The sequence below is a fragment of the Phyllobates terribilis genome, unplaced genomic scaffold (assembly GCF_046119375.1).
Source record: "Phyllobates terribilis strain yellow unplaced genomic scaffold, ASM4611937v1 Scaffold_3__8_contigs__length_932513732, whole genome shotgun sequence".
Taxonomy (NCBI): domain Eukaryota; kingdom Metazoa; phylum Chordata; class Amphibia; order Anura; family Dendrobatidae; genus Phyllobates; species Phyllobates terribilis.
The window spans coordinates 516,815,325-516,838,944 of record NW_027362763.1 but is presented as its reverse complement, the minus strand read 5'-3'; the positions used below and the strand labels follow the sequence as shown (position 1 = coordinate 516,838,944).

The 23,620-nt window shown below is 47.4% G+C and overlaps 1 protein-coding gene across 1 annotated transcript in view; it reads left to right on the top strand.

Moving 5' to 3' along the window:
• TMEM244 (transmembrane protein 244) overlaps positions 1-19,334 on the top strand; it is a 72,019-nt gene extending 52,685 nt beyond the window's left edge. The window contains exons 5-6 of the mRNA XM_073673208.1: positions 3,663-3,707; positions 19,240-19,334. Of these exons, the coding sequence (XP_073529309.1) occupies positions 3,663-3,707; positions 19,240-19,334 (140 nt within the window). The remainder of the gene's footprint in view (positions 1-3,662; positions 3,708-19,239) is intronic.
• The last annotated feature ends 4,286 nt before the right edge of the window (positions 19,335-23,620 follow it).

Sequence of the window (23,620 nt, the reverse complement as noted above, 5' to 3'; positions counted from 1 at the left end):
CAGGTGCAGGCTGGGATGGCTTATACAGTACAGACCAAAAGTTTGGACACATCTTCTAATTTAAAGATTTTTCTGTATTTTCATGACTTTGAAAATTGTAAATTCACACTGAAGGCATGAAAACTATGAATTAAAACATGTGGAATTATATACTTAGCAAAAAAATGTGAAACAACTGAAAATATGTCTTATATTCTATGTTCTTCAAAGTAGGCACCTTTAGCTTTGAGGACTGCTTTGCACACTCTTGGCATTTTCTTGATGAGCTTCAAGAGGTAGTCACCGGAAATGGTTTTCACTTGACAGGTGTGCCCTGTCAGGTTTAATAAGTGGGATTTCTTGCCTTATAAATGGGGTTGGGACCATCAGTTGTGTGGTGCAGAAGTCTGGTGGATACACAGCTGATAGTCCTACTAAATAGACTGTTAGAATTTGTATTATGGCAAGAAAAAAGCAGCTAAGTAAAGAAAAACGAGTGGCCATCATTACTTTAAGAAATTAAAGACCATCAAGCGCTACAAAGAAACTGGCTCATATGAGTACCGCCCCAGGAAAGGAAGACCAAGAGTCACCTCTGCTTCTGAGGATAAGTTTATCTGAGTCACCAGCCTCAGAAATCGCAGCTCAGATTAGAGACCAGGTCAATGCCACACAGAGTTCTAGCAGCAGACACATCTCTTCAACAACTGTTAAGAGGAGACTTTGTGCAGCAGGCCTTCATGGTAAAATAGCTGCTAGGAAACCACTGCTAAGGACAGGCAACAAGCAGTAGAGACTTGTGTGGGCTAAAGAACACAAGGAATGGACATTAGACCAGTGGAAATGGACATTAGACCGTGTCTTTGTGAAACACAGAAAAGGTGAACGGATGGACTCTACATGCCTGGTTCCCACCGTGAAGCATGGAGGAGGAGGTGTGATGGTGTGGGGGTGCTTTGCTGGTGACACTGTTGGGGATTTATTCAAAATTGAAGGCATACTGAACCAGCATGGCTACCACAGCATCTTGCAGCGGCATGCTATTCCATCCGGTTTGCGTTTAGTTGGACCATCATTTATTTTTCAACAGGACAATGACCCCAAACACACCTCCAGGCTGTGTAAGAGCTACTTGACCAAGGAGGAGAGTGATGGGTTGCTATGCCAAATGACTTGGCCTCCACAGTCACCAGACCTGAACCCAATCGAGATGGTTTGGGGTGAGCTGGACCGCAGAGTGAAGGCAAAAGGGCCAACAAGTGGTAAGCATCTCTGGGAACTCCTTCAAGATTGTTGGAAGACCATTTCCAGTGACTACCTCTTGAAGCTCATCAAAAGAATGCCAAGAGTGTGCAAAACAGTTATCAAAGCAAAAGGTGGCTACTTTGAAGAACTTAGAATGTAAGACATATTTTCAGTTGTTTCACACTTTTTTGTTAAGTATATAATTCCACATGTGTTAATTCATAGTTTTGATGCCTTCAGTGTGAATGTACAATTTTCATAGTCATGAAAATACAGAAAAATCTTTAAATGAGAAGGTGTGTCCAAACTTTTGGTCTGTACTGTATATATACTGGCAATGGCAGGTGGAGGTGGGAATGGCTGGTAAACAGGCTTGCACTGGCTGGTGCAGAACTTACAGCTGGCATACAGGTGAGCACAGGCAGGTGCAGGTGGGTATGGCTGGTATACATGTGGGCACAGGCAGGTGCAGGCGGGTAGGGCTAGTATACAGGTGGCACAGGCAGGTGCAGGCAGGTATGGCTGGTATACAGACTGCCATGGCTAATGTCGGTAGGTACGCTGGAAGGTACAAGCAAGGACAGGCAGGGACGAGGCAAGAACAAGCGGGTACTGGAAGGTCTTACAGCAAGGAAAGTGAAAAACCTGCACCAACTGCAAGCAGCTGCAATAGTCAGTGCAAAGCTGAACATGTACAATGCAGACACCTAAATAGGACTTGGTAACATTTCAGGTGCAAAAGCTCATAAAAAAGTTTAAACAGTCCAAAATAACCATAAGAAAGAAAAATGAGCTGCACTCACAGACCTGTAGAAGCGTCTTCACGCGAAACAGCTATTTTCTGCTTTTTTCTTCCCCGCTCTCCCTGCTAGCCGGACTTTTTATCCTCATGGAATAAAGATACTGTTTTTAAGGACTCGTGAGTGCAGCTCATTTTTCTTTCTTATGGGTACTGGAAGGTACAGGCAGACACTAGTCGAAAATAGCAGGTAATGGCTGGTACTAACAAACTGGGGACCTTAGAACTAGCAAGCGTGCAGAGAACAGACTAACCACGTTGCTCAGGCACCTACCACCAGGTGGAAGTGCCGTAAATAATAAGTGTCTCCCAGCCATTGGGTGGGGACATTTTAGGACAGTGCTCACTGACCTGTTAAGAGGGAGTGCACGCGCCCTAAGTATGGTGTCCGGGGATCTGCGAGCCATGTGCAGACCCAAGGCAGCATCCAGAGGAGGAGGAGAAGGAAGTACGGGAGGGGAGCCTCGGTGGTGAGTAAGTCGGCGTCCCTACCGGGGAAGGAGGTGAGCATGCAGGGATGCTAGTGCTACATCACAGCTGTCATCAAACCGATATTACTCCAATTGCCACCACACCAGGGCATCGGGATGAGCTGGGTAAAGTGCCAGAAATGGCACATCTAATGTGATGTGCTAATTCTGGGGCAGCTACGGGCTTCTATTTTTTGCCTTGGGACAGGCCAATAACCATGAACTATCCTAACCTGATAGGCCCGCAGAAGTCTGCTTTATCAGAGCTGGTTTTAAAATATAGGAGAGACCACATGACGCTTTTTTAATTAAATTATTTAAATGTGCGCTATTCCCAGGCGGAGGGTGCTAACTACAACTGTCATCAGTGTCTCCTGGTCTCGCTGATCACAGGGAGACCAGGCGAGGATGATGACAGTTGTAGTCAGCACCCGGCGCCAGGGAAACACACTAACTGTACTGCTTTTCACATTCGCCGGAGCTTTTCATTCGGGTACATGTCACACAGATGTCATCGTTGTGTCATCAGTGTGCACGTGTGTGGCATGAATTTCCTCCATGCTGCTGGTTTTTCATACGGACACTATGAGTGTGTGTGTCCATATTTGCGGTCCTTAAAAAACAGACCATGTACGGACCAAAAAAATTAATGTGTGACGGGGGCCTAAAGTTAGGTTCACATATGGATGATTTGTTGCAGGAATTTTTTGTAATTGTCCCTTCCATCTGAATGTGTTTTTTAGAAATCTGTACTCTCGTAGAAGAAATAGCCATAATTATATAAGTGAATTGTCTGTTGCAAAATTTCTGCTGTGTTTTTGAATGAACTCTTAAAGCGAGTAGTGAATGCAGATATGTACTGTAAATTTATAGAAGTCTGTTACAAAATGACATATTACTATAGAGAAAAGCTAACATACCATATATTGTAATGATATCTGTCGAAATTCAGCGGTTCGTTTAATATTACCGGTGAGATGTTCCTAGTAAACATATTTCATGCTCTAGTTAATAATTTTAACTATAAGCCATCAGAGCCTAACACAAGTTAAAACTCCAATTCTCACGTTACAGCTGGCGTTATACTTGAATGCACTTGTTAATTAAAGCCTGAACGGTAAACGCTGGAACCCAAATTTAACAATTTAATTTTCTATTTTGGTTTGTAGTTCATTTTAAATTCCCTGTTGTGGCACACTGGTGGATCTCCATTGGTAAATATGCTTCTGCTAATATTATAACTTTCTGATGTGATCATTGTTTAGTTTGTTGTATTTGTATCCTTGAAAAGAAATTAAATCAAGCAGAGCCGGGTGGGCAAAAGGCAGCAGGAATTGCCACAATGACTAGTCTTCCCATTCCCAGCTTCTTTGCATACTGTCTTATCTGAAATGTCACAGTGTTAAAGGGTAATACATACAGTAGATGTCTGTAATTAGGGAGCCGGTCAATGATTCATGCTTACTAGTGATGAGCAAGCACTAAAATGCTCGGGTACTCGTTGCTCGGGTCGAGCAAATTGGAATACTCCAGTGCTCGATCTGAGTAGGGTCTCAGTAAAAAAAAATGTTCCCATTATAAAGGAGCGGGTCTCCTATAGTGGTAATGCCCATGATGTAACTGCAAGGGCTGCTAAAATTTGAGAAAAACCCAACTAACAATTTAAAGACACATAGAGCTGGGTGACAGTAATGACATGTTCCCATTAGAAAGGAGAGGGTCTACTATCCAGTTATAGGGTATGCAGTGAGTCCAACAGCTGCCAAAATTTAGGAAAAACCCCACTAACAATTTAAACACACATAGAGCTGGGCCACAGTAATGACATGTTCCCATTACAAAGGAGAAGGTCTGCTATAGAGCTATTGGGTATGCAGTGAGTCCAACAGCTGCCAAAATTTAGGAAAAACCCCACTAACAATTTAAACAGACATAGAGCTGAGCCACAGTAATGACATGTTCCCATTAGAAAGGAGAAGGTCTGCTATCCAGTTAAAGAGTATGCAGTGAGTCCAATGGCTGCCAATATTTAGGTAAAACCCCACTAACAATTTAAACACACATAGAGGTGGGCAACAGTAACGACATGTTCCTATAAGAAATGAGAGGGTCTGCAATCAAGTTATATGGTATGCAGTGAGTCCAATGGCTTCCAAAATTTAGGAACAACCCCACTAACCATTTAAACACACATAGAGATGGGCCACAGTAACGACATGTTCCTATTAGAAAGGAGAGGGTCTGCTATCCAATTATAGGGAACTCCAATGCCCCTTGCAAGTGACATAGAGGTTGGATGGCCTCCTGAAAACAATGCACCCATTATTAGGAAGTGGGTCTCCCATACTGTTTGCCTATACAGTGAATGCAACGGCTGCCAAAAATTTGGAGGATCTCCAATGCCCCTTGCAAGAGACGTAAAGGCCGGAGGGCCTCCTGAAAACAATGTTCCTGTAGCATCGGCGTCTCTGCCCCTTGCTAGGCAGAGACGCCGTCCCTCTCACCTCCCCGCTCCTGGCGCGGCGTCCTCCAGCGCTTCTCTCCCCGCTGCTGCTGGCGCGCGCTCCTTCCCCGGCACTGCGCTTAGGGCGCGCGCGCGCTCCCCCTCTCTTAAAGGGACCGCGCGCCGTCCTAAGGAGTCCCCGGCCAATTGCCAGAGGACCTCCCATATATAAGGCACTTCCTCCAAAATGGAGGTGCCCGAGCAAAGTTGTTTCACAGTGTCTGATCTCTGCTTCAGCCCTCGGGTCCCGCTGCTAGCCTGACTCCTCGTCCTGCCTGCCAGCCTGTTATCTGCCCGTTTCCTGCTGAGCCTGCCAGTCTGCTCACCTGGAGCGCTCACCTGTTTCCTGTCTGTTACCTGCCCTGTCGGTCAGCCCGCTCACCTGGGAGCATCCGCCTGTCCTGTCTGTCAGACCGCTCACCTGGGATCACCCGCCTGTTACCTGCTGTGTCCGTAAGACCGCTCACCTGAGAGCACCCGCCTGTTACCTGCTGTGTCCATCAGCCCGCTCACCTGGGAGCGCCCACCAGTTACCTGCCAGCTTCCTGCCTCGTCTGTCTGCCCGCTCACCTGGGAGCACCCGCCTGTTTCCTGCCAGCCTGCCTGGAGACCCTGCCGTCACTTGCTGTGACCACCTTCCTGGTAAACCTAAAGACTGCTACTTGCCCTGCTATCACGATCTGCGACCACCTGTCAGTTACCAGAGACTTCCGCCTGCTTGCAGTTTCCATCCGTCATACCAGTCAGTCCCAGCCACCTGACCCGTGGGAGCCACCTGCTCTCTTACAAGGTCGTCCCCAGAGTAGCACCTGGTCCCTCTGCCCGGATCCTCCCTGGTCACGGAGTCATTAGCCGCCGTCTGACCAGGGTCGGTTCGGGTTGATACTTAGTCACGCCCCTCTGCGTCCCTCCTTGCACCTCGGCACAGAGGTTCCACCACCCGGACCCGTAACAGTTCCCATTATTAGGTGGTGGGTCCCCGATACTGTTTGCCTATGCAGTGAATGCAATGGCTGCCAAAAATTTGGATTAACACCAATGCCCCTTGCAAGAGACAGAGGTCAGAGGGCCTCCTGAAAATAATGTTCCCATTATTAGGAAGTGAGTCTCCCATATGGTTTGCCTATGCAGTGAATGCAATGGCTGCCAAACATTTGGAGGAACTCCAATGCCCCTTGCAAGAGACATAGAGGTTGGAGGGCCTCCTGAAAACAATATTCCCATTATTAGGAAGTGTGTCTCCCATACTGTTTGCTTATGCAGTGAATGCAATGGCTGCCAAACATTTGAAGGAACTCCAATGCCCCTTGCAAGAGATGTAGAGGTCGGAGGGCTTCCTGAAAACAATGTCCCAATTATTCGAAAGTGAGTCTCCCATACTGTTTGCCTATGTAGTGAATGCAACGGCTGCCAAAAATTTGGAAAATCTCCAATGCCCCTTGCAAGAGACGTAGAGGTGGGAGGGCCTCCTGAAAACAATGTTCCCATTATGAAGAAGTGGGTCTTCCATACTGTTTGCCTATGCAGTGAATGCAACCGCTGCCAAAAATTTGGAGGAACTCCAATGTCTCTTGCAAGAGACGTAGATATGGTGATATGGTAGATATGGTGGTGATATGGAGGAGGATGTGGAGGATGAGGAGAAGGAGGAGGACAAAAGCAAATAGACAAAATCAGGAAGTGCATACCCATGTCTGGGTGTGAAGACAGAGGTGCAAGGGAAAAGAGTTAGACCTCCCAAAAAAAAACACTGTATTTGAGTTTGTTACGCTGCTATCATTCGGTTGTGTTGACAAGTCTGGCCCAATCCACCCCTTGTTCATTTTTATAAGAGTCAGCCTGTCAGCATTTTCAGTTGACAGGTGGATGCACTTATCAGTTATAATTCCACCGGCGGCACTAAAAACCCGCTCTGACAAAATGCTAGCAGCAAGGCAGGACAGGACCTCCAGGGTGTAGAGAGCCAGTTCATGCCACATGTCCAACTTAGATACCCAATAATTATAAGGCACAGAGGAATCACAGAGGATGTTGGTACGGTCGGCAAGGTACTCCCTCACCATCTTCCGAAACTTTTCCCTCCTTGTGAGAGTACCCCGCGCCTCAAGGCCTGTGCGATGGGAGGATCTGAGAAAACTGTCCCAGAACTTTGACAGTGTTCCCCTGCCTCTACTGGATTGTATTTGTGCCTCTCTGGCCTCTACTCCTTGGTTGTCCATCTGTGACCTCTGCCGCCGGCGTTTTCAGATGGGAATTTTTTAAATAATTCCGCAAAAAGGGCATTCTCATACTGCCCCATTTTATCAGGCCTGTCCTGCACTGGAGTAAGAGACAGAAAGTTCTCCTTGTAGCGTGGGTCTAGAAGTATCACTAACCAGTAATGACTGTCACCCAAAATTTGGACAACGCGAGGGTCACGGGAAAGGCAGCGTAACATAAACTCAACCATGTGTGCCAGACTGCAAACAGGCAAGACTTCCTCACCAAGAGGACGACTGACCATGCTCTCCTCCTCCTCCCTTTCCTCAGGCCATCCACGCTAAACAGACGGTATGACAGTTGTGTAGGTAGTACCATCTATACCGCAGTAAACTAGCTCCTGTTCTTCCTCCTCCTCCTGCTCTTCCTCATTGTCATCCAATCCACATTGGGATGAGATGAGGCTGGGCAGTGTTGGATCACCCTGTATGGTTCCTTGCTCCATCTCATCGTGCTCTGCCTGCAATGCATCCTCTTTAATTGAGAGCAGAAGACAGAGAAGCGGGATGGTGACACTAATTATGACTTCATCGCCGCTCACCATCTTGGTGGAGTCCTCAAAGTTTTGGAGGATGGTACATATGTCTGACATCCATGTCCACTCCTGAGGTCTTATGTGTGGAGTCTGAACTGAATATCGACGGCCTTATTGATACTGGAAGTCAACAACTGCCCTCTTCTGCTCACAAATCGTTCCTTACATCTGCAATGTAGAGTTCCAATGTATGGGGACATCGCAGATCAGTTGGTGAGCTGGAAGCTTCAGACGCTGCTGAAGCATGGCAACAGCGGCAGAAGCTGTAGCTGACTTTCTAAAATGGGCATACAGGCAGTGTACTTTGACAAGCAGATCCGTCAAATTCAGGTAGGTTTTGAGAAACTGCTGAACCACGAGGTTAAGCACATGGGCCAGGCATGGTACGTGTGTGAGCTTGCCTCGCCTCAGAGTCACCACCAGGTTCCGGCCATTGTCACACATGACCATGCCTGGCTGTAGGGTCAGCGGTGTCAGCCACAGATCAGCCTGCTCTTTCAGAGCTGTCCACAACTCTTCACCGTTGTGCAGTTTGTCACCTAAGCATAATAGCTTCAGCATAGCCTGTTGCCACTTGGCCGAGCCATTGCTGCAGTGCTTCCAGCTTGTGACTAATGTGGTCATTTCGGAGATGGTGGCTGAATAGGAGGAGGAGGTGCAGGAGCTGTAGAGTATGGAGACAACCCTGATTAACCAAGGGCCCGCTATCTTCGGCGTTGGGAGTACGTGTTCCATCCTAAAGTCCGACTTGGTCCCGGCTTCCACTATATTAACCCAGTGTGCCGTCAGCGAGATGTACCATCCCTGTCCACAAGCACTTGTCCACGTGTCCGTGGTTAGGTGTACTTTCCCAGTAACTCTGTTGTTGCGGGCAAGGCTAATGTTGTGGGACACGTGCTCGTGTAATGCGGGGATGGCACACCGGGAGAAATAGTGGTGGTTGGGGACCGAGTACCAAGGGACAGCTGCCACCATCAGGTTGCGGAAAGCCTCCATCTCCACGAGTCTAAAAGGCAACATTTCGAGTGCAAGCATTCACGAAATGTGTGAATTTTGTAGTGTGGCCTGTGAGGCGTTGGCTGCGTATTTGTGCTTGCGTTCCAAGGACTGGGGTAGGAACAACTGAACGGTGCATTGGAACAAGGACGTGGACGTGCTTGCTGATGGTGCTAGTTGAGAGTGTTCAATGACAGGTGCAGGGTGGGAGGCATCTTGGCATGTGCTATGGACAGGGGATGCACAACAGCAGAACAAGCAGTGGTGTTGTCATGGTTGTGTCGCCACGAAGATCGTCACGATTGCACAGCCTGACTTCTCGCAGCTGAGTTTTTGGTGCTTTGTGCTTTTCGGCAGTGAGGGAGTTAACTCTCTCTCTCTCTGTGCTAGACAAGGTCCAGCCTCGCCCAGCTGCAATCAATTCTGCTGTAGTGAGATTCCTTCATATGTCTGCTGCTCTGTTAGGGAAGTGTCGGTGAAAGCATTTCATGCAGACTAACAGAGCGGATCGTGGTATTTGGAGTTTCAGAGATAAGTGTATTTGGAGTGTTTTTTCCCTTCCTCGCTTTATCATTTATCTCCTTTCCCGTTGGTGTTCCCTCTGTTGTAGTTGTGTAGTTTTTGTATGCAAGGTGGTTTTGGTTTTACCCTTGTACTGTCTCGTTCGTCTAAGTACTGAGTGTTGGCATATTATTACCTGTCCCCTTTTGTTGTGATCGGGGTCCTTCTCAGGACTAGATTACTTAGGTGCAGGGATCCTCAGGAGGTAGGGGATACGCTGGCGGCCTGGACCTCTGTACCTTTAACAGTACCTCCAGGTAGAGGGATTAGTCAGGGCCCCAGCTCAGGGTCAGCTTAGACCCCCTACCTCCAGTACACAGAGACAGCGTGACATTTTCACCGACCCCCTTAGATTTTCTCCAGCTACCATGGATCCAGTAGCCGGTCTAGCTCGGCAGTTGCAGAGTTTGTCCATGGAGCTGGCGGACGTTAGGTCCAAGGTTTTGTGTCCCCAGGAGCAAGCTGGACCAGAACCTAAGGTAGCTCTCCCTGACAGGTTCACTGGGGGGCGGGAAAAGTTTTTTGTTTTCCGAGAGGCATGCAAGTTGTACTTTCAGCTGCGGCCTCGGTCATCGGGGAGTGAAGAACAAAGGGTGGAAATTGTCATCTCGCTCCTACAAGGGGACCCACAATCTTGGGCGTTCTCTCTTCCCCCGGGCTCCCCGGCTCTCCAGTCAGTGGATAGGTTTTTTGCTGCTCTGGGTCTTGTATATGATGACCCGGATCGGATCTCCCTTGCTGAATCTAAGTTACGTAGGATCCAGCAGGGAGATCGTCCGGCGGAGGAATTCTGTTCGGAGTTCCGTAGGTGGGCCACTGACACCCAGTGGAATGACCCGGCTCTTAGGAGCCAGTTTTGTCAAGGTTTGTCCGACAAATTAAAGGATGTGTTGGCACAGTATGACTCTCCCGCGTCACTGGAAGCCGCTATGGCCCTTGCTATTCGCATTGACAGACGGCTTCGGGAGAGGTGCGGGATAACTCCACCCCCTGTGATGACTCCACCTCCTACAAGGTCCCCTCATTTGGTGGTTCCCCTGGTCAGTCCAGAGGAGCCTATGCAATTAGGAGGGACATCATTTCGAGGGAGGGGACCGGTGGCACACCACAAGACTGGAAGGTGTTTCTTCTGCGGGAGAAAGGGACATTTTATTGGGGGGTGTCCATCCCGTCCTTTGCAGAGTAAAGAGTCGTCGGAAAACTTTTAATCCCAGGTTGTGTGGTGGACGGCAATCTGGGAGTAGGTATTTCGTCCCTGGGGTCATCTCAGTTTCTCGTACCGGCGGAGGTGGTGGTGGGTATGAGAACTGAGAAGATATCTGTTCTTTTAGATAGTGGGGCCGGGGCTAATCTGGTGGACGCTCGGTTTGCCAGGGTTCAAGGTATGCATTTGAGTGAGTTGGCTAAACCCATCCCCATATTCTCGATCGATGCCAGGCCCCTCGGTCAGGGAAGTTTTTTGCATGTCGTGCATAACGTAAAACTTCAAGTGGGGGCGATACATAATGAACTGTTGTCTTGCTACGTGTTGGAGGGTCTTCCCACTCCTATAGTGTTGGGCCTTCCTTGGTTAACTAAGCATAACCCGGTTATTAATTGGCAATCCAGAGAGATAAGCCAATGGAGTAATTTCTGTAATAAAAACTGCATGAATACGGTCATCGGTGCTGTCACTCCTAGGGTCTTGCCTCCATTTTTGGTGGACTTTGAGGATGTATTCTCGGAGAAGGGGTGACGGGAACTACCTCCTCATCGCGAGTATGACTGTTCTGTTAAACTGCTCCCTGAGGCCAAGTTACCTAAATCTAGGTTGTATAACCTTTCTGGTCCTGAGAGGCAGGCCATGAAGGATTATATTTCTGAAAGTCTGGCTAATTGGCATATTAGACCTTCATCTTCCCCGGTGGCCGCGGGGTTTTTCTTTGTGAAGAAGAAGGATGGAGGCCTACGCCCTTGCCTGGATTTCCGTGAACTTAATCGGATTACGGTCCGAGATCCGTACCCGCTCCCACTTATTCCCGATCTCTTTAATCAGATCGTGGGCGCCAAATGGTTCTCTAAGTTGGATCTCAGGGGGGCGTACAATCTGATTAGAATGAAGGAGGGGGATGAGTGGAAGACGGCGTTTAACACTCCGGAGGGGCATTATGAGAACCTTGTCATGCCATTCGGTCTGACTAATGCCCCGGCGGTGTTCCAACACTTTGTTAATGACATTTTTCGCCGCCTGGTTGGACAGTTTGTTGTCATATATCTGGATGATATCTTAATTTACTCGCCTGATCTGGTGTCTCATCAGGAGCACGTTAGGCAGGTGTTACAAATCTTGCGGGATAATAAACTGTATGCTAAATGGGAAAAGTGTGTGTTCGCCGTACAGGAACTCCAGTTTTTAGGTTTCCTGGTTTCAGCGTCTGGTTTTCGTATGGACCCTGGGAAAGTGCGGGCAGTTCTTGAGTGGGATCTGCCTGAGAATCTTAAGGCACTACAACGTTTCCTGGGGTTTGCTAATTATTACCGGAAGTTCATTCGTAATTTCTCGTCCATGGTTAAACCTCTCACTGACATGACAAAAAAGGGGACGGATTTTTCTAGGTGGTCTGACAAGGCTTGTCAAGCTTTCTCCTCCTTGAAAAAATGTTTTGCCTCAGCACCCATACTCATTCAACCTGATGCGTCACAGCCATTCATTGTAGAGGTAGACGCTTCCGAGGTAGGGGTGGGAGCAGTGTTGTCACAAGGTTCGTCCCCTGGTAAGTGGCATCCGTGCGCCTTTTTCTCTAAAAAATTGTCGTCCGCCGAGAGGAATTACGATGTCGGCAATAGGGAACTCTTGGCCATTAAGTTAGCTTTTGAGGAGTGGCGCCATTTTTTGGAGGGGGCAGTCCATCCGGTCACCGTCATCACCGATCACAAGAACCTGCTTTATCTGGAGTCTGCAAAACGTCTGAATCCCAGACAAGCCAGGTGGTCGTTGTTTTTTACCAGGTTTAATTTTGTCGTTACGTTTCGTCCTGGGTCAAAAAATGTGAAGGCGGATGCCTTGTCTCGTAGTTTCCCTGGGGCCGGGAATACGGATGACCCGGTTCCTATCCTTCAAGAGGGGGTGGTGGTGTCGGCAGTATGCTCTGAGCTTGAGGAGGAGGTATTGGAGGCTCAGGGGGACGCCCCTGTTGGACCTCCAGGGAGACTGTTTGTTCCAGATCAGCTACGACAAAAGGTGATCGAGGCACACCATAACTCAGCTTTAGCAGGACACCCAGGGAGTAAAGCAACTGTGGATCTCCTCTCGCGTCGATTTTGGTGGCCTAACTTACATAAGGAGGTGGTAACTTTTGTTACGTCCTGTGGGGTTTGTGCGCGCTCTAAGACCCCACATACCCATCCGTCTGGGGCCCTCTTACCTTTGAAGATCCCGGAGCGTCCTTGGACTCATCTGTCTATGGACTTTATTACGGACCTCCCGCCGTCTTCGGGTAAAACTGTCATTCTCGTTGTAGTAGACAGGTTCAGCAAGATGGCACATTTTATCGCTCTTCCTGCTCTTCCTAATGCTAAAACTCTTGCGCAGGTGTTCATTGGGGAGATTGTGAGGCTTCACGGGGTACCCTCCGATGTGGTGTCGGATCGGGGGTCTCAGTTTGTGTCCAAGTTCTGGAAGGCATTTTGTACTCGGCGGGGGATGCATTTGTCGTTCTCATCGGCTTTTCATCCCCAGACCAATGGTCAGACGGAACGTCTGAACCAGAGTTTGGAGACATATCTCCGGTGTTTTGTGTCAGAGAACCAGGAGGACTGGGCTTCTTTCTTACCTCTGGCGGAGTTTGCTCTTAATAATAGGCGGAGCGAGTCCACTGGTAAGTCCCCGTTTTTTGGGGCATATGGTTTTCACCCCCAGTTTTGTACTTTCAGTAGAGGGGGCTCTTCGGGGGTTCCTGAGGAGGAACGATTTTCGTCATCACTCGCTTCTGTATGGAGAGGGGTACTGAATAATCTGAGTACTATGGGGAACCGTTACAAACGTATGGCTGACAGGAGGAGAGTGTCTGGTCCGGACCTAAGTGTGAACGATCTGGTATGGTTGTCTACTAAGAATATAAAACTTAAGGTTCCTTCCTGGAAACTGGGTCCCAGGTTCATCGGGCCGTACAGGATCAGTTCTATAATTAATCCGGTGGCATTCCGTCTTGATCTCCCCCCTACGTTTAAAATTCACAACGTGTTCCACAGATCGTTGCTTAAGAGGTATGTGGCGCCGGTGATACCGTCACCTTTACCTCCGCCTCCAGTGGTGGTCAATGGTAACTTGGAGTTCCAGGTATCGAAGGTCATCGATTCACGCTTTAATCGTCGGTCCCTTCAGTACCTGGTTCATTGGAAGGGGTATGGTCCTGAGGAGAGGATGTGGGTTCCTGCGTCAGATATTAACGCAGACCGGTTAATTCGGGCCTTCCACACGACTCACCCGGATAAACCTGGCCCTGAGGGTCCGGAGGCCCCTCGTAGAAGGGGGGGTACTGTCATGGTTGTGTCGCCACGAAGATCGTCACGATTGCACAGCCTGACTTCTCGCAGCTGAGTTTTTGGTGCTTTGTGCTTTTCGGCAGTGAGGGAGTTAACTCTCTCTCTCTCTGTGCTAGACAAGGTCCAGCCTCGCCCAGCTGCAATCAATTCTGCTGTAGTGAGATTCCTTCATATGTCTGCTGCTCTGTTAGGGAAGTGTCGGTGAAAGCATTTCATGCAGACTAACAGAGCGGATCGTGGTATTTGGAGTTTCAGAGATAAGTGTATTTGGAGTGTTTTTTCCCTTCCTCGCTTTATCATTTATCTCCTTTCCCGTTGGTGTTCCCTCTGTTGTAGTTGTGTAGTTTTTGTATGCAAGGTGGTTTTGGTTTTACCCTTGTACTGTCTCGTTCGTCTAAGTACTGAGTGTTGGCATATTATTTCCTGTCCCCTTTTGTTGTGATCGGGGTCCTTCTCAGGACTAGATTACTTAGGTGCAGGGATCCTCAGGAGGTAGGGGATACGCTGGCGGCCTGGACCTCTGTACCTTTAACAGTACCTCCAGGTAGAGGGATTAGTCAGGGCCCCAGCTCAGGGTCAGCTTAGACCCCCTACCTCCAGTACACAGAGACAGCGTGACAGGTGTCACCCGCAGACACTGTTGCTGAACCCTGGGGTTCGTCCCACTTTGTCAGGGGCTTTGCTGCATGTGCCTGATCATGCCGGTGGTGGTCAGGCTGCTAGTTTTGCTACCCCTGCTGAAAATGGCCTGGCAAGTGGTGCAAATGGCCTTTTGGGGTTATCTACAGAGTCTTTAAAAAATAACCAGACTCGGGAAGATCTAACAGTTGTACTGGCAACTTCTGTCTTCTTGGCATTACGAAGAATACTTTCACGTCTTGTGTCTGCAGCAACCACACTGCTTCTTCCTGCCTGTAGTGGTGCTACACCTCCCTCCCCTTGTGTGCTGCTGTCTTCACTCTGTATGTCCCCCTGCCAGGTTGGGTCAGTTACCATATCATCCACGACCTTGTCTTCCACTTCTGCTCCCTGGTCCTCCTCCTGACTTTCTGGCAATTGTGTCTCATCATCATCATCCACCTCTTGTGACAGTAATTGCACTTTCCCACCATTGCCTTTGTGTGACCGTGGCTGCCCCAATATTTGGGCATTTCTACACGCGTTCTCCTCTTGACTCGCTTGAAGCTGGCCAGGCGAGAAGCCCGAATCTACAAACGGAAAAGTGAACAGTGTCCAAGTGTGGGATCAGTTGTCTCCGGGCACTCGGCATGGTGGGAGGAAGGAGGATCAGGGTGAGGAATATGCAGTCCAGACTCACGGCTACTGAGACTTGACCATGTGGAAGACAGGGTGGTTGAGGTGGTGACAAAGTGACTGGAAGCATTATCTGCTATCCAACGAACAACCTTTTGACACTGCTCTGAGTGCAATAGTGGTGTACTGTGGTCCCCTAGCAATTGGGACAGGAAGGTTGAGCGACAAGTTGTGGCTGTTTGTTGTGGCACAATTTCACCTTGCCCACGGTCACATCCTCGGCCTCGGCCTCTGCATGCACCATCACCATCATGTCCACTTCCCCGTCCCTTGCCACGCACCTTGCCCATTTTAAATGGAGGACAATATTTTCCACATTCACGAGAAATGGCTGATTTTGGAACGCAGTTATATGTGATACGTCTGACAGAGAACCACAGTTTTAAATAGCAGGCCTGTAATTTACTAATACTATTCTTCACAGACACCTAGTTTGAATTGCTTGACCGACACACTGCATCAAAATGAAAATGGAAGAAATGGCTTATTTTGGAACACTCTTATAGGTGATATGTCTGACAGAGAACCACGGTTTTAAATAGTAAGCCTGTAATTTACTAATACTATTCTTCACAGACACCTAGTGTAAATAGCTTGACCGACACACTGCAACGAAATGAAAATGGAAGAAATGGCTGGTTTTGAAACACTCTTTTGTAGGTGATATGTCTGACAGAGAACCACGGTTTTAAATAGTAGGCCTGTAATTTACTAATACTATTCTTCACAGACACCTAGTGTAAATAGCGTGACTGACACACTGCAATGAAATGAAAATGGAAGAAATGGCTGATTTTGGAACACTCTTATAGGTGATATATCTGACAAGAGAACCACGGTTTTAAATAGCAGGCCTGTAATTTACTAATACTATTCTTTACAGACGCCTAGTGTGAATAGCTTGACCGACACACTGCAACAGAATGGAAAAGAAGGCCAATATTTTCCACGTTCAGTTAAAATTTCTGTATTTTTGTCACTGAAATATGGAACAGATCTGGCTGTATTCTGCAGTGCTAACAAGCAAATGGAGCAGAAAAATTATGTACTCTGGATTGCTTTTTGAGCAATTAACCAGAATTAAGATAAAAAAAAATTGCCCTGGCCCCTGATATATGGGGCTATCTCTACAAATATCTGTAATTATTACAGCAGCAGTAGACAGGACGTTTAATGGACCCTCTTGTGTAATTTTCACTGCAGTCTGCCACATACACTGCCTGCCTGCCTAACACTGATTATATGCAGCTTGATTAGTCCTCAGAAGGACTGTTAGTTCAGATGGATATATATATATATATATATGTTGTGGAATACCTATACTAACAGGACGCTCAATGGACCCTCTTGTGCTGTATCATACACTGCAGTCTGCCACATACACTGCCTGCCTGCCTAACTCCTGCTATCACCACTGAATATATGCAGCTGGATTAGTCCTTAGAAGGACTGTTAGTTCAGATGTATATATATATATATATATATATATATATATATATATGTTGTGGAATACCTATAATAACTATAAATATGCAAATCTCTCCCTGACGCAGCAGCACCTTTCCCTACTCTGCCTGTTTTCGGGGTAGACTGTGACGAGCATAGCAGCACCAGGTCTTATATAGGCCTGATGATGCTGTGCGGCCAGCCAATCACTGTAATGCCCACAACCAACATGACTACGGCATTACAGTGCATGGCAGGCAATCTCTGCATGTTCAATGGCTCTCTAAAGAGTGCCAAACATGCAGGGAGGGGACCCGAGTACCGAGCAGTGGCGAACACATTCGCTCATCACTAATGCTTACTTAGTTTTGGGTAGCATCACCTGACATATACTTAAAGTAAGGCATTTTCAACCCTACTTTTGATCAAACATCTGAACATGATGTAAACCTGCCCTTCTTTGGATGCTCTCATAACACTGCAGCTTATGAAATGTAATGTGAGATACTATGTTGCTGTAAAGAAGAATAAATCTAGTGCCCCAAATTTAATTGCGTTATGTGCTCACAAATGTGTCGGATGAACAGGATTTCCATTCAGAATTATCATATATTATTATTATTATATTCTTATTAGATTTTCTGGAGAACTTATTTAAAAGTTACAAGCAGCCAACTTTTATGTTCACAAACTTGAAGGCTATAATAAATGATTTTGAATTACATATGTCTAAAACTCAATAAAATAACATGAACTCTGTATCAGCATTTAATATTAGCGGTAAAATTGCAATAATGACAATCACAATTACCCTGTGATTGAAGTAACCCTGGACAGCATCTATCAGACATTGGCTTAATGGTCTAAGCCAGATATGTTTAAAGGGGTGGTCCAAAGGTCTAAATTGTTTTTATCTAACTCCCTATCTATTTGATGCCATAATCTAAACGAATTTATATTAGGCTTCCATTAAAAATCCCCTACTGTTCCCTAATTACACTATCTAACAGTTATTGCATTTTTTTCCTACTTCCTGTTGGATGACGCTTCGTTTCAGACTCCCCATGCATGCTTTAATACTTAGGCTGTGGTCACTGCCTTAGTTCGTGCCCCCTCCCTGAAACAACGCTCCTTTCAAGGGTAGGGCTAGTATCTGCTCTATCCCTGCACCCTGTGCACTGTGCGATGAGCACGATCACAGCGCACGCTCTGTCTTGCCGGCTCAGATCGGTAGTAACGAGCCAGCAACACAGGAGAGCGCACTGTCAGAGAGCAGTGTCAGGATACCAGTGACGTCACTTGTGGGGGCGGCGATGGTCTCTGCATGCTGGGTATTCTAATACTGCGCTCTGACAGTGGGCTATCCTCTGTGTTACTGGCTCGATACTACTAGTCTGAGCTGGCAACACAGAGCGTGCTGCAATTGGGCACATTGCACAGCATGCAGGGACAGAGAAGGGACTAGCCCCGCCCCTGAAACTAGCATCACTGATGAGAGTGGTCAGGAGCTGTGACAGTGACCGCAGCCTCTGTCCCCTGCTCTGATGATGCTTGGTTTGAGTTTCCCAGCATGCACTGGATTTCTCAAGCGAAGCGTCATCACACAGGAAGTAGGGAAAAAATACAATAACAGATAGTATAGTTAAGGAACAGTAGGAAATTTTTAATGTAAGTATATTAGATATTAGTTTAGATTACAGCATCAAATAGATAGGGATTTAGATAAAAAAAAATGTAACCTCCGGACCATCCCTGTAACTCTCAAATGCTGCAGTGTTTCAGAGAAAAGAATACTTTATAAGCTGCCCGGGACTAAGCCGCGCTGGAGAGTAGTCGGATAGGCGGGTCCCCAATGGCTTCTCTCTGCCAGCTGCCCTAGATTGTCAGGTTTCTCCCTCCATGCGCTTTTATGGAGATACCTGTCACTCCAAGATAGGGGGCGGGGAGGAGACACAGGGGACCACATGTCCCACTAGTCTCCTATGCGGCTTGTTCCCCAACAGCTTATTAAGTTAGTATTCTCTTAACACTACAGCATTACAGAGTCAATCATACTTGGTTGACATCATTCTAACACGGGGTGATACATGGTGCTCGTGGTTCGAGAATCATGTATCAGATGTCAGGGTGACTTTAAAAAAGTGTTATGGATACATCAATTTTCTCTAGACACTGGAAAAAATACCCATAGGTCCTCCATATTTACAAATTGTTTAGAAATGTCAATTAGTATCCTGTGGATGTGCCTGCAGAGATATCTTACTTGTCTTCTATGTTGTTTTTAGCTTATCTCATTAATTTTAATGTTAGATTAGGACACACAGAATCATAAACAATAGAGGTTGCTGTAGATATACATGTCCCTTCAGCATGTTATAAGACCAGTTTGTTAGGACACTTCCGTGTTTTTAAGAAGTTTATAACGCACAACTTTTATTTTATACAACATCTAGTGTTAATCACTGACCATCTATAATACATGATACTTAACTGTAAAATATCTATTGCTATCCCTCTTCAAATATACTGTACATACACAAACAAACAGACACATAAATTAATTAAGGAATTGCTAAAACAATTGCTCTTTTTATTTTTCAATATTTAGGTATTGGTTTGACTGCAATGATTTGTGGAGGACAAATTCTGGCTTATTTCCTGTACAAGAACAACTTTATCTATCCGGACCTGAATGATTTTTGAGCTAATACTTTTGAAAAATAAATATTTGAAATAAAAAAGTACTGACTTTTAAGCATCTGTGAAACAAAATAAAAGTCCTTTATTAAGACATTAATTGACCTGTACAGTTTTTAGAGTACATGCCCTTTACAATTTACAAACTATGGTCATTTTTGTCAGAACATACAGAAGTGTCTAGCAGTATGTAGGGCAGTCTGACCCTTAGTCAGATGCCTCTGACTGAGGTGCCCTGCTATAAGGGGTTAAAATCCACTGCATTCCCATGTCCCCTCCTCCATGTTTGCCTGCCCAATGGTTCCCTGTTTCCTGTCCTCCTCCCATTCCCTTTCATATAAATGTCCCTGTGTGTCATCTTCCGGTCTCTCCCCACAGCGTGGAACCCGGAGACTGGTTGTCTGCTGGTGAGAGACCGGTAAGATGGCAGACAGTGACAGTCTGGCCCAAGCTATCAGAGAAAAGATTAGAAAGGAGGGGGACGCCTGGCTTACCAGCATACTTGCTGGCCCGGCCGCTCCTCCTCCCCAGCAAAGTCAGCACCCCTCTGGCGGCCGGCGGCCCGCTCGGCAAATCCGCCCGCCAAACAGACTCAGCCCCAGTGGTGACTCATCCCAGCGCGTGCGCAAGAACGCCGTGCGCGCGCCGTCGATGAGATCACCTTCACAGCAGGGCGCAGTGGCGGCGGCACCGGCGGCTGTAAGTCTTTCATGCTCAGAAGGCAACACAGCGCCGCTGCCGCCACTATCAGGCGCGGCGCTTCCTGCGCCGGGTCTGTTGGTGGCCCCGCCCACCCGCCATCTTGATTTCTCCTCGGCTGCTGCACGCAGCGTGTGCAGTAGCTCAGTGCAGGCCCCTCCCTCTTCACTCCCGGCGCCAATTTTGAATAAAGCGCCGCTCACCGTCCCTCACACAGCACCCGCGGCTGCTGCACGCTGTATATCGGGTATAGCAGAGCCGGCGGTTCCAACCCCCACCTCAGAGCCCAGTAAAAGTGCCCCCCCCTCACATAGGATTTTTCAAGGGGCAAGGAATCGCTGCATGCTGCAGAGCATTGCAGAGCCCCCTCTTTGCTCCTCCATTTACCCCACTTTACACCAGCAGCCTGCTTTTAAAGCCATGGGTGGCCATGCCAGTTGCAGCTCTTCCTCTTTTGAGGAGGCTGCTATTACTCCACAACCACCGGCACCCTCAGGCGTATCAACCCCCCCCCACCTACACCACTACCAATCAGCCATGCATCACAGGCAGTGATTTTAGCCACGTCACCACCCCCGCCATCATCCACCCATGCTGCAAGTGCTAGCCCCCATTCCTAACCTCCCTGATCCAATCATCTCTTTTCAGCACTTTGATGCCCTCTGGCTCCAATATGGCATCTATTCCCATTGCTGGTCCATCTGCGGGTGCAGGATCTCCGGCTCGTCATCGCCGACATCGCGGGCACGGTACCCGCACAGTGGATTTTTCATCCCCTTCAACTTCATGCAGGCCAGTTCCACGCAGACATTCTAAAAAATCGCATAAATGGCGCACCAGGCATTCTTCACATAGCTCAAGATCAGCCAGAAGGAGCTACCGCTCGAGGTCCTCGCGCTGGCGTTCATCGTCATCTACGGACGAGTCGTCTAACTCTTCAACGGATTCACAGAGGGGTTCACATCACCGCTCTCGGCGCCGTAACAAGTCACCCGGACCTTCGGAAAGTCAGGAGGTTATGATCGCTCCCACTTCTGTTCCTGTCTCGACGATTCAGCAAGGCTGCGGTGAGTACCAATATTCTGGGGCTTGGGGGGATGGTTCATCACCAGTAGTAGCTTCCACCTCAGGTACAAAAGTTTTAGTTAACCCACTTATGTTAATTCAGAACCCCTCAGTCCAGCGGGACCTCACCCCGGTACAGGCTAGCATACATAAGGACGTTTTCTTCTATGGTATTTCCCCGTTAGGATCTCACTTAGATGTGGAAACTCAAAATAAAATTTGGTCAAATGAATACATTGATATTTGGTCGCAAGTTTCCACTGACCAACACACCATTGACAAGGAACGTCATGTGTCCGATAGACCTTATGACCGCAAACCGAAGGTCGCAAGGACTATGAATAATTGGCTTCAGGCCTTCTTTGTTATGGGTTGTATTATGGGTCAGAAACACCCTGAGCGATGCTCTGAGATGTTTATATATATGGACTCCATATATAATTCTTACAACTCCCACGGAGGCAGCGCCTGGTGGCGTTATGATGAGGATTTTAGAAGGTGCTTGTCCCTTCAGCCTCATCTGGGATGGGGGGTTAAAGCCATGGATACATGGCTCAGATTAATGATGGCTCAAAAGGCATCATCTTCCTTTCAGTCAATGGCCCCTGGCCCCCTCGTTGGTCCCGGGTCAGCGGCCGTTCGCAGACCGGGCTCATGCTGGCTTTTCAATGAAGGGCACTGCTGTTTTTACGGACTCTGTAAATATAAGCATGAGTGCTCCGCCTGCGGAGCCCCTCATGCGGCCATTAAATGTTCCCGCCCCTCCACTAAGTTTCCAACCATGCCCTCTGGTCAATCTGAAAAAAAGGACTCCAGTGAGCGTGTCCGAGATGGGGCCGTGGCTCGACCTGTACCCCAGTAAAGAGGCAGGGGCCCAACTCCGCTTTGGTTTCACATTTGGTTTCTTTATTCCTTTCACTTTCAACAGGTTTCCCTGTTTTTCTTCAAATCTAAAATCTGCCAGAGATTTTCCTCAGATACTGGCTGAGAAGCTTCAAAAAGAAATATCTTTGGGAAGAATTAAGGGTCCTTTTTCAACCCCCCCTTTTTACAATTTATGGGTATCTCCGTTAGGTATTGTACCAAAGAAGGAGAGCGGAAAGTTTTGTTTGATTCATCACCTTTTACATCCTAAGGGTTCCTCTGTTAATGACGGCATTTCTGACATCTGTCACATATGTCACATTTCTGTGACGCGTCTGTCACATATGTTTCCTTTGATAGAGCAATCGCCCTGGTCAGGGATGACGGTCAAGGAGCTTTAATGGCAAAATCTGACATCGAATCTGCTTTTCGCCTCTTGCCGGTTCATCCTGACTGTCATCACCTCTTAGGTTGTTTGGTGGATGGGCAATACTACTACGACACCTGTCTTCCATTGGGTTGCGCCATTTCTTGCCATTATTTTGAACTGTTTAGCTCCTTCCTTGAATGGGTCATTAGGTATGAAACAAATTCCTTTTCAATCATTCATTACCTTTATGATTTCTTGTTTGTTGGCCCTCGGGATTGAAGTTTTTGTCAATATTTTTTGAACACTTTTTGTTCTTTTATGTCTCGTTTTGGAGTCCCCCTTTCCATTGAAAAAACTGTCGGACCAACATCTTCTCTATCTTTCCTGGGTATTGAGATTGACTCAGTAGAAATGGTTTTTCGTCTGCCTGAGGACAAGATTTCAAAATTATTATCGATCATTAAAGGTTTTTTCGCTATTAAAAGCGTCACTCTACGTCAAATGCAGTCCCTGTTGGGCCTCCTTGTTTTTGCATGTCGGGTCATGCCCATGGGTAGAATTTTTTTCTTGCCGACTGTCCCTTTCTACTAAAGGTATAAAGCTTCCTCATCACCGGATCCGCATAACCCCCCTTTGCGAGCTGACCTGGTGGTTTGGAGACAGTTTCTTTCCTCTTACAATGGTCGTACTTGTTTCCAGTCAGCGGAGTCTTCTAACGAGGATCTGTCTCTTTTTTCTGACTCCTCAGGATCTTTAGGTTTCGGTGTGATTTTTGGAGACCAGTGGTGTGCTGAAAAGTGGCCCGAGTCCTGGCACTCCAGGAATTGGGTTAAAAATCTTACTTTGCTGGAACTTTTCCCTATTGCAGTTGCAATTTACATCTGGGGTCCCCAGTTGCGTGATCAGCGCATCTGCTTTTGGTCGGATAACATGAGTGTAGTCCATGCTATAAATAATCTTTCATCTTCATCCATTCCAGTGATAAACTTAATTAGGTTTTTAGTATTACAATGTCTATCTTTTAACATATGGTTTCGGGCACGCCATATTCCTGGTTCTATGAATGTTGTCGCTGACTCACTTTCGCGTTTTGATTTTCAGAGATTTCGACACCTGTGTCCCAGTGCCCAGTCGGAGGGTCTCCCATGCCCATCCAGTGTATGGGAGGTTGTGGAGGACAGCTAATGCCGCTGGTCAGATCATCTGTTGCCCCAGCTACTTGGCGGGCCTACGGTAAGGCATGGAATGAGTGGCTTTTATTCGCAGGTAACAAACCGGTTTCCTCTTCCACCTC